General features: G+C 49.0%; 1 protein-coding gene across 8 annotated transcripts in view; it reads left to right on the top strand.

The window, feature by feature from the left end:
• The window catches only part of LOC116951063 (PH and SEC7 domain-containing protein 2-like), a 195,378-nt gene extending 179,954 nt beyond the window's left edge, over positions 1 to 15,424 (top strand). For all 8 annotated transcript variants that reach the window (XM_076073282.1, XM_032969429.2, XM_032969426.2 and 5 more), the window contains 4 exons: positions 1,189 to 1,346; positions 2,958 to 3,102; positions 4,703 to 4,849; positions 8,818 to 15,424. In XM_076073282.1, the coding sequence (XP_075929397.1) occupies positions 1,189 to 1,346; positions 2,958 to 3,102; positions 4,703 to 4,849; positions 8,818 to 9,078 (711 nt within the window). In that variant the 3' untranslated portion in view covers positions 9,079 to 15,424. The remainder of the gene's footprint in view (positions 1 to 1,188; positions 1,347 to 2,957; positions 3,103 to 4,702; positions 4,850 to 8,817) is intronic.
• The last annotated feature ends 702 nt before the right edge of the window (positions 15,425 to 16,126 follow it).

The raw sequence follows: 16,126 nt of genomic DNA, 5'->3' as shown, positions 1-16,126 counted from the left end.
GTATAATCCCATTTGAGTCATTTGTGACCATGACGTCAGCACGTAATGGCCTACTCATGGGAAAAAAGGTCACGTGACGCTTAACGTCCGCTGTGAAGCAGACGGCGCCCAGCGTTATCTCTTTCTTAAACCGTTTTTACACCGGCGGTCTTACCCGGGGTGGCCGCCGGATTTGAACCACGAACTTCTGCAACAAGCGGCGAGAGCGCTACCGCGTGGCCACGTCTTGGTGGCGAGCCGAGCGTCGCAGTTAAAGCGTTGTCCACCTCGACCCCTCGGATGTGTTCCTGATATCCCTCGTTCCTGCGACGCCAAACAACACACCGCCCGATTAACTATTTCAACTTTTTATTTCATTTACCAGATAAGGCTCAAAAAGGCAACTTGGAAATGGCATAAAATAACACCGTGTGAAGCTCTCCCAGCTGGGCAATATAGGTTTAGTAATGCATTGATTAATAATTTCATTTTGACTATTAAGCTCAGTTTGATGAAAAATAAGAATAGGTTTTGCCCTTTCTGGCAATAAAACAAGTGGTAAGATACTGATTTAAAGCTTTCGTGACTGCAGTGCTTCATATTCTTGGTTCTTTCGGTAAAGTCACATAAAAGAACCAAGAATATGGTAAGATACTCTTTGGTTATTTCTGTAAAGTCACGTAGGTATGTGACTTTACCGAAAGAACCATAGAGTATGGATCATTGCAGTCACGAAAACTTCAAATCTAGAAGTGGTAAGATGTTCAAACACTAAACATACACCTTTTTCAAGGCATCAAGTCTGCATTAACCACACGAACCTGTGGTGAACATGCAAACAAACACGTTCTGATCATCTTTTACGAGAGTTATCGTGGCCCCTTCTGTTGCGGGGAGACGGCACAGACGGACGTAGCTAACACATTAACGCTTGCAACTTTAATTGTAAAGTGCGAATTAAAATCATCACCTTCTACATCGTGACTCTGAATCGTGGTGGTGGTGGTGGTGTTTGGGGAATGGCAGTGTTCGAAGTTTCAAGTTGATTTTGCTTATCCAGGTGAGAGAACTCACGAGACCACGGTGAGTGACCAGGGGCATCAGTTGACCGGTGAAGGTGGTGGGTGGTGGCGCGTCGATGATTGCTGCGGATCGCTAACCCTCCTCCCCCCCAACTGAAATGCAATGGGCGATTTGTCGTTGGCCAAGGACGAGCACAAGGCGGACACGCCGGTGTCCGACGACGACGCGAAGCAGGCGGTGAGCGTGCACCACGCCCTGGCCACGCGCGCCACCGACTACACCAAGCGGCCGCACGTGCTCAAGCTGAAGACGGCCGACTGGCGCGTCTTCCTCCTGCAGGCCCCGTGAGTGATCCCTCGCACGTGGCGGCCTCGTCGCCGTGCCGAGGCGGCCGGGCCGCCAGGCCGCCGGTGTGCCCTTGCTGTCTTGAGATTCGAGGGCATGCCCGTGTGATGTATGCTGAGCTTCTTTCGCGCCGTACGTAACCAACCGTGCTAATCGGATGTGCGGGTTTTGCAGCTCGGGTTCCCTCCATCCTGTCCGATCTTACGGCTGCCCCCTTAATTTTTCACCATTGCACCCCTTCCGAGTCGTAAAGTCCGGTGCCTTTAGTTTTCAGCTTTTTCCCAGAATCCTTCCAGTATGCTTTGGCGAGCCATCCCCCGTGACGCTGTGCCCCATCCAGATTTTTTCCACCCCCGAATTTTTACAAGTCATTTGTTTCTCCACTTGCCGCTGGTGAGTTACCATTTATGTCCTTTCAAAGCTAACCCGTATCTCAAGCCTCTCCAGTCTTCTAATGTATTACTTTCTCAGCTTCTGTCTCTGCTCATCATAACACCACATTCCCAACTAGAGTCTTTACAAGGCTGCTATTCAATTCCCGGCTTAGCCAACATATCAACAGCACTGTTTTTGCTAACATACCACTTTCCCACAGCAATCCTAGCTCTCATCTCCTTCAGACATCTATTATTAAGGTTTAGCTCTGCTTAATAAAACTGAGTCATCGCAGCAAATGCTGTTGATACCACTACACCTTGCTTTCACTTCCATCTGCAATTCTGTTTGGTAGCACAGTGTGAGATTAAGTTTATTCTGCGAGGAAGAACCCTAGTGATATTTATAATAAGTATGTAGAACAGAGGCGCAGAATATGAAATTAAACAAAAATACAAATTATGCCAAGTAACAACAAAATCTAGCAATAAAATAACTGCAAGTAATAAATAATTATTGCTTTAGGATTAACACGATGTTTCAGTTCTGTATAATGGAGGTAATTAATCTCTGTGGATTAAATTAAGAACTATGGATAAAACAAAGTATAACCTACTCTCCCCTCCAGAAGCCAAGTAATCTATCACCGACAACATATTGGCATCTAAGGACAGTCTCGGACTGTTTGGTTGCTTGATCGTGGTGGTTCATGGGAGGTGGAAAACATGAATCAAGTCAAGTTTGATTGGTGTGCAGAGATTCAAGATACGTGTGGAGGGCTCATGGGAGATAGTGGCCAACAGTCTCCACTGCAAGAGACACAAACTGAGGTTCAGTAACCCGTACATCTCAGAGGCTCGTGCCATTGTGGTACATGCACAGTCCTTTTGTTCACCCACTGCCGAACGAGGGCCTCCCCACACCGTGCGGGTCGTGGGAGTCATTTGACCATATCTAAACCGGAGGACCAGGCGCGAAATCCACGCGACCACGGGGAGAGAGACACGCAAACTCCAAATATGCAGGGGTCAGAGTTGGGATCGAACCCAGGATTTCCTGTATACCAGGCGAGGTAGTTAACACCACCGTGAAGCAAGTGTGTCTACAGTGGTACCGGTGGCATGTGTGTAACCTACCATAAAAAAAACTGGGTGGAAAGCAAATACGAGTGGTACCGTGATGTTGCCGTTGTGTGCATGCGTGTGCCCATGCGATCCGTTTCCTTGCGCTCGCAGGAACACCCAAGAGATGGAGTCGTGGATCACGCGCATAAATCTGGTGGCCACCCTCTTCTCGGCTCCGCCATTCCCGGCGGCCATCGGATCCCAGAAGCGCTTCAGCCGACCGCTGCTGCCGGCGTCTGCCACCAAGCTGCCGCAGGTGAACTCACCCGGCCAATCGGCCTGGCCGCGCTTGAAACGCTTGCGCAGCGATGCTTGGGCTTGGTCCATCGGACTTTCTCCGTTACATTATTTTGTTAAGTCATTTGGTTGCAGAGCACGGACCCAAATGCCTTGCTGAGCTCGTCGAGAAGCATGAACCGTCACGCGAACTCCGGTGAGCCTTGCTGCTGCAGCGGCTTTTGGCTTAACCATCCAACGAAGACGGTGGTCACCGCATCGCGCGCTTTCAGATGCGCCTTCTGCGGCCGTCTGGAACGCTCTTCCGATAATTAGGAAGCCACCGGAGCTGTGCACTTTAAAATCTAGATTGAAATGTAATTTTTATACAACTGCTTGTTGTGGTTAGTTTGTTGTCCATTCCGCGTGTCTCTGATTAGCGCGGTTGGCTACGTACGGTGAGAAAGAAGTTCATCATGCATGCATGATGCAAGGCTGTGCGTGGCAACCATAATATTCCAATAATATTTAGACACTATATCAATTAAAATTATAATTCTTTCTCATTTAATTTTTTTATTGATTCTTGGGTTTTTGGCCTAACCGAAAAAAAATCTATAATTAATCATGATATTGGCTACGCAAATCCTACCGTGTTAAATGCGTTAAGCATGATTAAATCTAGATTGAAAACTAATTTATTTAGAACTGCTTTTTCTGTTTCGTTTGATCTTCCTCTCTCACCTCCGATTAGCACGATGCGCTACGTACGCTGTGAAATAAGTTCAACATACAGTGCATACAACCATTTGATCAGATTCATGGAGGGTCATCGAGCAGTACCGCAGGAACGCTTTTAAGCAACATTCCCTTGGCGTGCCCCCCTCCTCATTACGGTTTCCTGTCCCGGCAGGAGCCACCCAGCACGTTGACTAACCTCGTTAACGCACGTCACCTCCAGGTGCGACGTTACTTCCGTTAGGGACACTGAATATCGACCGGCTCCGGGAACTGCGGAGCTCCTGTCAGTGCAGTTAATTTCCCTTAACACATGCCACTGGTTGGCTTTGGTGGCTGCTGCTCGCTCTAATAATGGTTTATCCGATGCGGTGCCGCCTGCCACCGCCGCAAATCTGCCCGGTTGACATTGCGGTCCTTCTGCTACCTTAATCAAGTCCCCAAGCCACATCCACTCTGCGCGGTCCCCACATGTGGTCAATAGCTTAACCCGAGACCCGCCCCTTGGTGCGTCAGCCTCCCTTTATTCGCCACTGCCCACCAAACCGTCAAACGTCTGTTGAATACACACGAACACACACGCACACGCTCACTCTCAAGTCCTGTCTGCAACCTTGACCTCCTAGTCCTGCCTTCCTAACAGTGATGAATGTGCCTCTCTGGAAAAGCGTGCGCACTTGGGGTGAATCGGGGTGATGGGGAATGAAGGGGAAGGAAGCGGTTAATTGGGCGGTCCAACTAATCTTTTCTCACACATGTATGTCACGCGCGCTATTGCCAAAGCGTTCGACGGTGCGTTGTTTTATGGAGTGAGCCTTGGTGGAACTCTATGCGTGCGTGGCTCTTTAAATCTCACTCTCTTCCTCTCTCTCGGGCATGCATGCGCGCACACGGGATGCCAGGAGGAGCAGCTTCGCTCACATGAGGACAAGCTTAAGGGCGTGACCTCTGACCTGGACCAGCATCGCTCCTACCCACCTGACCCGCGTCGCGTGCGTGCCAAGGAGGCCGATGACTACCGTCTCAAGCAGCACTACCTCGAGTTCGAGGTGACTCAGCCGATCACATTTGCATTTCACAGTAGCGGCAGCTTATGGCTCATCCATCGAATGAAGATGGTCAGCGCATCGCGCTTTCAGATACTGTTTCACGGTCATCTGGAATGCTCTTCCTTCCAATATTAGGAAGCCACTGGAGTTGTGCACTTTTAAATCATCTAGATTGACAAACTAATTTCTTCAGAACTGCTTTTTGTGTTTAGCTTGTTGTCCTTTCCCCGCACCTCAGATTAGCACGGTTGGCTACGTACGGTGCGAAAGAAGTTCCACATACGTCTCCATTGCTCTTCCCTCTTCCTTTCCGCTCTCCCATCGCTACTTCCAATGCCACAGCATTGTTGCCTGTAGGAGTGGGGGATCTGTTTCCTTAATGAGGAAAGAATAGGACTCTCAAATACCTTTGGCTAGGGCCACTCATTAACATGAACCTTAGCCTTATACAAAATAATTAGGGGTCGCCTTTACTGAGCGTGCTAAAATTAGAGAACGGTGCTACAATAGTCATCATATTTCACTCCAGTACCCAATTAGTGCAGCTGAGGTGCTTGTTGCAGTGATGGATAAATATTGTATTGCAGGCTGTTTTTATGAAGTGGTCTGCATCGTGTAGCCGCAGGTCGTATGAAATAATGTAATGGGCCACATAGGGCCCAGAGCCCTGGCGTTTCCGACCCCTGATTTACCAGGATTCCAATTAACTCATTTTTGACGATTATAAGTGCCAATATTCAAAAGTTAGTCGGATGGAAGATTGATAGAATGGATAAAAACGTGTGTAGGCAGTTGTAATTGGGGGACAACTGTAAAAACAGTGCATCAATTAGAGTACACAAAGCCAGTCACCATCACCACTCTCTGCCATAGTTAATCCACTGCCGGATGAAGTCCTCCCCAAGCTGCCACAATCTCTGGCTGCCCCACAATGTACAACAAAGCCAGGAGTGGCCTCCGAAGGAGGACAATTCCATTGTGATCAAGCAGCAAGTTACTCAGCTCATTCAAATGCCGTTGAGTTATTTCTCCTCCTCCTCGATGGGAACCCAGTGATTGCACATTCCTGCACAATTTACAGGATTGACCCGGGCTGACTTTGCTGTTATCTTTATTCTGCCTCCCGCACGTTTCAGAACGACCAAAGGACATTGCAGAAGAGTAAACGCTTTGCTTGCATGTTTCCGCGAGACAAATGCTCTTGCTGTTGCACGCGCGCATTTCGCTCGGGGTGGATTGCAGGGGCTCAGAATTGAATCCTTCACAATCCGTAGCTGTGTCTGTCGCTCTGCGCGAGCGTTGATGGGGTTAGGCTGCGGGGCAATTGATTTTTTTTTTTGGAAGGCGGTGGCTTCCGTGTTGCAATCTTCGTTCAATCCATCCTCGGATTTATTTTTAACGTCGTGGGTTGGTTTTGCTGGCGATAGACAAAATAATTAATAAACTCTTTGGAGATTTAAATACATCTTGAGTGCACGGTAATTAAACACATACTAAATCGGCAATTGTATTATTTCTTGAGATTTATTCTCTCGCAAATGGCATTGGAATAGACGAGTACATTTACTTTCGGTAAATTACATTATTGTGCTAAATGTAAAATAGCGTTGGCTTTGACGTTTCACTGCCGAGTATATGTTTCTGCTGGACCAGTCATTTTTGGAGTAAATTAACCATCAGTTGATTTGCGCTGAAAAGGGGGACACGAGAAAACGTGACGTCGTTATCTAGAATTGGCTGTTGTGTTGGAAACGCCGTCGCTCACTATTCGTTATGAATTTAATTCAAATAAATTGCGGTGAAAGCACTCGCTACTATTCAGCTGTGTTCACACCAAGCTTTACAGTCGATGTTATTTTTATTAATCCCTTGACTGGTTAAACACTTCCATTGGTTCCAAACCAGAGCAGTCCTCTCTCACTACAGCCTGAACCTAGTGGTGGGAATCCACTATTTTGGCTAGTCGATGTTTAGGACAACCGCTGTTAACTTGACACAAACTGGTGCCTGTTATGTCAATCTCGAAGAGATGATGGGCTGAGTTGACCCCTGACCCGAGATTTAAACTCGCCAACTTCTAACTGTGAGACTCACACTCTGACCATATCGCCACCCAGCCAGATAAACCAGATAAACAAGAACAATTAATATTATTGGTTCTTTCGGTAAAGTCACGTAGAAGGGAAATAATAAAATAATACTACTAAAACAAAACAATTCTCATGACGTTTCGATTGCAACACAAGCAATCATCATCAGGTGTGAAAACCACAGCAAGAATTTTTTTTTAAAAGTGGCGGTTTAGAAAAAAAAGCCACTTTTTAGATAAAACCGCCACTTTTTAAAAATGTTCTTGCTGTGGTTTTTACACCTGATGATGATTGCTGGTGTTGCAATCGAAACGCCGTGAGAATTTAATTGTTTTATTTTTATTTTATTATTTCCCTTCTACGTGACTTTACCGAAAGAACCAAGAATATGAATCCCTGCAGTCACGAAAGCTTTAAATCGAAAAAGAACAATTAAACTTAATAGATGAACACGTTAAATGTTCAGTGAAAAAGCGGCAGTGAGTAAACTATACACACGCGTGCGTGGTGCCTCTGTCCACCCAGAAATATATTTTGGTAAATCACAGTTAGCCCATCGGCCGGTCGCGTGCGGTGGGGTAGAGTGTGGGTGCTCCCGCCTCTTCCTCGTACCTTTGACCTTCCTCGAGCGGAGTCCCCTTTAGCGAGCAGCGGCACGAGCAAGACATTTCAGGGCTGCACCTTTACCTCTAAATTTATTTCAAATAAGCACAGCATGAGATCGTTCAGTGAAAAATGGCAGCAGTGAGATAAATATGTTTTTGTATTTCGCATCGGGTATTTGTGCGTAAGAATCGGAATTGTATTTCCACAGTAAAGCCCGTAGAGCTAATAAGCTCTTTTTCGAAGGCCGACTCGGCCGGCAGACAACATCAAAGCATTGCGCAATTACAGATGAAAAAACAAGCAAACTTAATAATATAAATTGTGTTGTCAAATTACATTCACACTTAAACTTTGGTGATTTTAATAGGCGGATTAAACGAGGACAGAGATGACAGAATGGCAATTGGAAGAGACGACACTGAGTGTTTCCAATACTTTTGGGGCAGCAGCTACATTCAATGCTTTTGATGCAAATTGTGTGCGATATCCATAGCTGTCAGCCCATACGGTTTACCCGTATTCTTGTGCAGGGAAATTGAGTTTTCAGGTCCATACGGCATACAGCCGTTTCAATACGGGCAAAAAAAATAAGGTTGGTCTATTTGTTTGTGTTTCTCCCTTGTGATGGGATTTTGTAGGATGAACGTTGAGATTTATAAGGGCACGGGGTGACCAATAAGGTCTGAATTGGTCTGTAATAGGGTAGGCACTGATAAGGGGTTGACAGGTATGGACAGTTGGCCAACTGTTAATAGACAATCAGATGCACGTCGCAGATTGTTATGCAGTAATGCCCCACGGTTTATGTCGGGGATGCATTCCTGGGAGGTGCGACGACGAACATCGAACATCGAAACGACGTCAATCAAAGAAGCGACGCACAGGGTAGTGGTCGTGGGTGGTGGAGGCGAAGGCTGAGAGACGACGGATGATGAGAAAATGGCGGACGATGCTGTCAACGACGTCAGGATCAGAATTCTCTATTTATACTGCGGGAGGAATCCCAATGGGCTATGAAGCTCTTTTAATCACGGATGTCCAGTATGGGCAGGTGGTCAGCAAGTTACAACAGCAAACAACACAACGAAACGATAGAAGTGCAAAATAGTCAAGTGACGAAATGTAAACAAATGATTACATAAGTCCGGGTTATCGCCAGGGCAGTAACAAAGTGACGACGTGTTTGCGACAAACGCGTAAAAGGGGGAGACGTAAATATTACCGTGCGACACACAAACTCGTGACTGTACCCGCGACTGCTCCCTGCCGCAGAAAACGCGCTACGGCACCTACGTGACTCTGCTGCGCGCGAAGATGAAGCTGGGCTCGGACGACCTCTACTTGCTGGAGGCGGCCGTGGGGTCGCCCTCGTGCCCCGCTGTCGCCCCGGACGGCGAGGGCACTGCCATGCGGAAGGCGCGATCCAGCCCGACGCTGGCGCACGCCGCCGCGGGCGCCAGTGCCGAGCCGGAGCTGACGGGGGCTCGCGTCCGTCGCAACGTGTCCGACTTGCAGGAGCAGAATCGGCCGTAGGGCCCCCATCCCCCACACCCCCCCCCCCGCCCCACCGGGGTTGCACCTGCATCCCCTGCTGCAGGTGCAGGAGATGATGAGATGACGTGGCGGTGTGTTTTTGCGTCAAGTAGGGTGCCCATCTTGCTGACGGGCGCGAGTATCGCTCTCTCCCGGTGGTAGCCTTGCAGGCGGGAAGGTGTGATCGCGGTTCCACGTTTGGGTGGGCTCACCGCGGATCACTTAACGCAACGCTTAAGCCTCGCTTACGTGACGTGGCGGGGCACGTTAAGTTAACCCCGCTGCCGCGTACCTCCGAGGTTTAACTCGGGGACGTTAAGTGAACGTTACGCGAGCCGGCGGCCAGTCGGCGGAGCAAAGGGGGGGGGGGGGGGGCAGAGCCCCGAGTTGCTGCGACAATTTTTATTGTTCCAGTCGCGAACGCGCGACGTGCCGCACCGCGTCGCCCCAACGTTGGCGCGTGCCGGCACGTTGGGACCACGCGGCCCCGGCGTGAACCCCGCCGTTCCTGGTTTATTATCTTAGTCAGGGTTGCCCTGCACAAAAACCGGGGGCAGTCGGTCTCGCCGTGCCCTGACCAGGTTAATATCGGCGATCGAATCGATCGACGGCGTTGTTAGTGCCTGCAGTGTTTTAAAGGACCTCCAGTCAGCAAGATGGCATCTAAATTCGCACGCGGAAGCCACGCGTCGTCCCGTCTACTTCTGCAATGGTGGCCCCTACGTTTCTCCTTCCTCACGTCCACAGCATCCAGCACAGTCCATCCTTCCCTTTCGCCCTGCCCAAGCCCATCCACTCAAAAGCATCCGTGGCTGCCGTCACCATGTCGTTTGAGGTCTAGTCCGTAGCGCTCTATTACACGCGTATTAAGCCCCCGAGTAAAAAAGATTCGCGTGGGGCTCGTGTGCGCCGTGCTGTGCCGTAAACTGTGCCGTACGTTGGGTGACAGTGCCAATAACATCCTTAACATTGCAGCCTATAGGGTACATCGTGTAATGTGTTTGGCCGTAGGCTCGCACGAGTGTGCAGGTAAAACCCGCTGTGTTGGCTTCGCGTGTGTGTGTACGTGCGTACACGTGTGTGCGATTCGCATTTCTAATCGTGAAAGCGGTGGGTCGTAGGAGATGCCATCGCTCCCAATTGCTCACCCCGTGTTGGCTTTTCTGTTTAGAATACAAATAGGTTGTGGGATTCTGATGAGTATCGTGCACAGCCGTCACCACCATCCTCGTGCACGCGTGCACGCGTGCACACACACGCGTGTGTGTTCACGTGGGTGTACGCCGTGAGGGTGCGTAGGTTAGCGAGTGGGAAGGGCGGCGTAGTTTGTGCGGCGCTGTCGGGCGCGGTTGTGAAACGGGTATACTTTGTGTGTCTTTTCTCCACTGAAAACCATGTTTACTCAAAGTACATTTAGTGAATGCGCATCATTTAAAGAACAAAACTTTTAAGTTGCTATGAATCTGCACAAATGTCGCCAGTCTGAGCGGTGACCAATCGTAAGATGTTCCAAAGCGCTCCTGACAAATACGTCGTAACGTTGTGTCCTTGCGGATGTAGGCTACCCTCGATAGATGTAATGACATACGAATACGGGTTTGTGCTGTGCGTTTGCTTGCGTTGTGTTTACGCATGGGTTGGAACTAAGCACGTGCTCCATCTGTCAGTTGGGGAAATCTCAAACACCGACCTTTGCTTTCCGCGCTCTTCCAGGCCCCTCACCAAATCCACTGCACTCGTACGGTACGCGTACAAAGTGTGCATAGCACAGATTGAACAACGTGGGAAAGGAAGCAACACCACTGCGGTGTTCGTACATTCTGCGCTGAGAGATGCGCGGGTCACGCGGGGTTTTTCAACTCGGTTCCTCCTACGCCGGTTGAGTCCGATCCTCATGAAACACGCTCATCGCGCAGAACCGAGGCCACGCGAGGGAGCCACGACATGCCCGTGTGCGAGTTTGCGCGCGAATAGACGTGACCGGAGGACCCGGACGAGGTGAATTGGATTCACGCGGGCACACCACGCGAGTTCAGAAAACCGCCCTGCGTTGTTCTGTGGACCGGAGGCGCGGCGGCAGCAGCAGCAGCGGCAGCAGAGGCAGCAGAGGCAGCAGCAGCTACGCGTCGCGAATGAACGATGATCGGACGCGGAGCATTGCCGGATGGTAGAAAGCGTCTGCGGGCAAGTACGCGTGCGCATGCCGCGTGCTCTGTTACGGGCCGATGCCTATTGACTCAGACGCTACTAAGCCCCCCCCTCTCTGCTTCCTCTACCCTGCCACTAGCCCCCCCCCCAAGCCCAAAGATACCTACTATTTACAGGTTATCTTACCCCGGCATGATACGGTTCCATTCGATGAAACAAGGATGTGTTGGTAAACAGAAAGGAAGATGGCTATGGGGACCCTTTTTGGCAGTATATGCCGAATAGGCTTTTCCCCTTCTGGCAATAAAACAGGATGTGTTAAGATGTCCAGACACCAAAAAGGCACACCTATTGCAAGGCATCGTGTCTGCATTAACTACACGTACTTGTGGCAAAACATGCAAACAAAACATCCTTGGATTGCCTTTGAAACTGATTGGTCTACACCAGAGACAGCAAAGTGCTCTTTGACTGGAACTGCAGTCGTAAACCACAGAGCGGCAACATCGATCACTTGACTCAGACCACCACACACAAAGTGTACAAAGACCTTGTTTTCTACACTTAACAATTTGTCCCGTCGCACACTGCCACGTCGATTTCATGCCTTTCCCTTTCGTTTGCGTTCATGGTTCCACATACCATTTTTTGTTTCCGTTTCTTTATTAAATGCTCAAATTTTATATTTGTTATGGGTACCTCAGCCTTTGCTTATCTGAGCCAAAGCTACTGCCATACCTGACGTTTTTTTTTCTCACCATACATCACCCGGCTGGTCAGTTGCGGTTTAGCGAAGGTAGGAGAGAGGGTTTGCAATGTCGCTGCGTTGATGGTGCCGCTCTGCTTCCGCCTTCAACTTTAGCCTCGCCTCTTGTCACGGTGCACGTTGGTCGCCCATGCTGTAAGCACTGTCCGGGCCGAACTCCTGCTCTCTTAGATTCAGAGATCTGACATCGGGCGCGTTCCGCGTGATTTCGTTACGCAATCGAAACACACACACACACGAGCCCAAGTCGCTGAGCATTTCGGATCAGCACGGTTGGCTACGTACGGTGTGAAAGAAGTTCAACATACATCGGTTTAAGGCCTTGCTTAAAATCGCAAGGTCCGAAATTCGTTTAAGGAAGCCTACGGTATAATTAGAAGGCAGTGGTTTTAACGTTGAATGCTTCAGCTGTGGCGACGTTAGAACCGAATGTCTTGTACCTGTTGCAGTCAATCCGCCAACCTCGCACCCTATTTGAGATGACGTCGGAAATGACATTTCATCACAATCTTTGGGGTTTCCACTTGTCTCTGTACTGCTTGAGGAGTTGTTTATTTGAGCAGCGGTAAGTTTGGAAAAATCAATCATCATTGCCCCCCTTGAAGAATGCATCCCACTTTCGACCAGGATATATATACAGTAAAACCTTGGATTGCAAGTAACTTGGTCTGCGAGTGTTTTGCAAGACGAACAAACATTTCAAGTAAATTTTAATTTGATAAACGAGCGAGGTCTTGCAATACGAGTAGTACGTATACGCTTTGTCTGCCGAGCATCACGTGATCACAACTGATATATGAGTGCTTTGATATGCGAGTGCTTTAGATTACAAACACGTTTCCGGAACGAATTATGCTCGCAATCCAAGGTTTTACTGTACTGTACTTGCACTAGAGGTGAATTGACTCGCTCGCCGCGCCATGCAAAGAATTTAGAGCAGGTCTATCCGATCAATTAAGGAATCGGTTATGCTACCGATTGTCGAGGCGATCACTCGGCCAGTCAGAAAGCACGAAACACAATTGGCGATGTCTTCACGTCGCAATTGTGCTGGGTATGATTTGTCGTACATGACGGTTAATGAACTTCGACAAAAATTATTTGCCCACGGCGCTTAATAAATGCATCTATTTAATCATCCCAGCTACGGAAGACTTGTTGCAATTCAATTCACGAATCCATTTCATGTTGTGAATGGTATGACATGAACCCGTTATATACAGCACATATGAATGGAAAACCGATTTCTACGATTACGCATATATCTTTTGTTTAATAATTGTGATGAGTTGATGAACCACCACATCGTTCAACCCCTAATTTATACATCTTTTTTTGATACGTATGAATACACTTGGAACAGTCATGAGAAATAGATGATTTGGTTTCTCTATTTGAATAGAGTGGAGTCATTCCTCCTGCTGAACTGGAAACCCATTGCACGATTTCTACCATTCCACGTCCGAGATCATTAATCGGCCCGCTTGCATGCGGGGTCAACCCTCCTAACGGGGTCGAGGGTGGTGGGCACAGCAGTATTGGTGAAAGCTGCAACGCTTCGCTTGAACCCGACCACTGGGCGATGCGAACGCGACGTCGCAGGCACGCTGCGGGGACGTGCGACGGTTCGCATTGAAGGCGGTCGCTTTCGCTGCTGCTGCTGTGGTGCATTACTACCACCACCCCCCCCCCCCCCTCCGAGTCTGGCGCGCAATGTACACTTGTTCAGCCGCAGCTTCGAGCCGTGAAGCGCGCGAGCACGCATCTCACGATGCGGCTGTCGAGTCTCCTGCGAAATGCTCGCAAACAAACAAAAAACTGAGCGGCGGGGGCTCCGATGCCTCGTGCGGGACTCGTGAATTGTTGTTCTTGATTTGTTTTGTAATCATTGAACGTTTATTTATTGTTTACGTTTCCAGCCCCCCCCCCCCCCTCCCTCTTAATATCTATATCCCCTATCCTGTCAGGCAAATATATTCGTCATAGAATTCATAGGATTACCTGTCCACGTTGTGAGTTGTCAGTCCTGAGTTGTTAGCGCCGTTAAGTTATACTTTTGTTTTTTATTGAGTTTCAAATTAAAAAAAAAAAATCTGCTTTGGATTGACCCGTATCTTTTGGCTGTGACATTTTTAGTGGTGCATTGAATTCGTGCGTGAAAGCGGTAGATTATTTATGTGCGGTTCGCGGTTATAAATGCAACACAATCTTACAGGGGATGGATCTTATATTATTATTTCTTCTCCCCCCCCCCCCATTTTTTGTTGAGCACATGTCATGACTAACCAGTTAAACACATTTCTTACAGCTGTGGTATAAATTGACATGTCGACACCTCTCCAGGTCCCTATGTTGTGTTTTTGTTAATTAATCATGCTGCGGTACCACACCATTTGATGTTGATAACAAATATACTGGATGTTATTTGTAGGCCTTTGTGAACACCCGCACTATATATCAGCCGTCGCGCTATATTTTAGCAATTTTATCCGCGACTGCAGTTTAATTGCATTTGCTCATTTAACGCTGTGGTTCAGAATGCGTCGGCAAGAGTGTGAAATGCGATACGGCGCGTGTAAGATACAAAAACAAAGAAAACCGGAAGCTGTAGATCCAAAAGCAATAGTATATTTTAAAATACATACGCTAAATTGCTCGCGGTCGAACGATCGGAAAGGTCGCAAAACCTCAGTTCCCGGTTCAGTGAGTGTCTTCACTAGAGCCGTCCCTTGGGTAATGGCGAATCGGGGCGACTGCCCCGGGCCCCGCTCTTTGGGGGGGGGGGGTGGGGCGTGCTTCGACGTCATGGCGTCAGATGATGTAATACTTCCGATTTAGTTTGCAGGCGTCAGGGGGCCCACAGTGGGATTTGCCCTGGGTCCCCCCCCACCCCCTATGGACGGCCCTGGCCTTAATAATTAGCACATTTTGGAAAGCTGTATCTGCTTTTGGTGTATTATTTGCGTACGTACGGTGCATATACATGTGCTACTTATATATGTCCGACTATAAAATCCCATCGCGCACACCGTGAGATGTCTTTTACTGTGCCATTGCTTTCGACTGTTTCAGTGGCGTGCGTGCGTGCGTGCCCGTGTAATGTATTCCGTGGTGGTTGGTGTTTTAACTCCTGCCGCTTTGGTGGGGTGTGTGTGTGGGTGGCACGGCGGCGTGGGGTTGGTCATATTGTGTGTGTACAATCGCATCTCCCCAGAGCCGCGGTGGTCTTGGCAGTGCAGTCGATTCGCGTGGAGGTGTCGGTTGCGGATGAACGTTTGTATAGATGTGTGGTTGGCCACAGGGCACTGCATGTTAATGCCTAAAAGCTTAATATATATTACACTGTACTTGTACAAATCAATTGCGTCGCGTGTAAAATGTCACTGCTGCCATGCATCACAAGGGGAGTAATAAATTTGGCTCTTCCATCAATTAAGCGTGAGTGCGTGCGCGCGTGTGTGTGAGCGTATGGCTCGCGAACATCACCTATCCCCAACAGTCTGTTCAGGATATACGGGGAATCTTTGTATGGATGGGTCATGTAGCCCGCATGGCCAGCCATTGCATGCCCAGTCCAAGCAGCTTCTGTTTGACTGGATAGAGGGGGGGCTAAACGGGCACGACACGAGCTGGAGAAAAGATGGAGCTAATACGTTACGGGATGATGTAGAGCTGAGTGGACTTGCCGAAGGCCACTATCAGCGGTGTCAAGATGGCATCTGGAGGAGGCTTGCGAAGAATGCTGCTGGGCAGTTGTAGGCAATGGTCCTCCAACAACAATGGAGGGCGGAGGAGCGACGCTTACAACAACGAGCGCAGCGCCGGGCGGATAGAATATAGCAAGTTGGCGCAGTAGGGGGCACATCTGGTGCCTCTACCAGTCAGTCATCTCAGTCAACCCATGGCACCTGAGTCTGTCCCGTAACCTGTCAGCGAGCCTTCGATACTTCACGTGGTCTCGGAGTGCACTTGGCCTGGCACGGGCGCCGTGTGTGTCTTTGTGCACTTGCCCCAACAGTCGGTTAAGGCTACACGGGGGACCTTTGTGTTGGGGAGCCGTGCCGTAGTTGTTTGCGCACCGCACTACGAACCCAGTTATCTTTACTTTAATTCCCAACCTTGCCAAACATTACC

This window comes from Petromyzon marinus, chromosome 41 (genome assembly GCF_048934315.1).
Source record: "Petromyzon marinus isolate PM22_M1 ecotype Great Lakes invasive population chromosome 41, UKy_Petmar_22M1.pri1.0, whole genome shotgun sequence".
In the NCBI taxonomy this organism is placed as follows: domain Eukaryota; kingdom Metazoa; phylum Chordata; class Hyperoartia; order Petromyzontiformes; family Petromyzontidae; genus Petromyzon; species Petromyzon marinus.
This window is presented reverse-complemented; position numbering and strand designations above follow the sequence as displayed.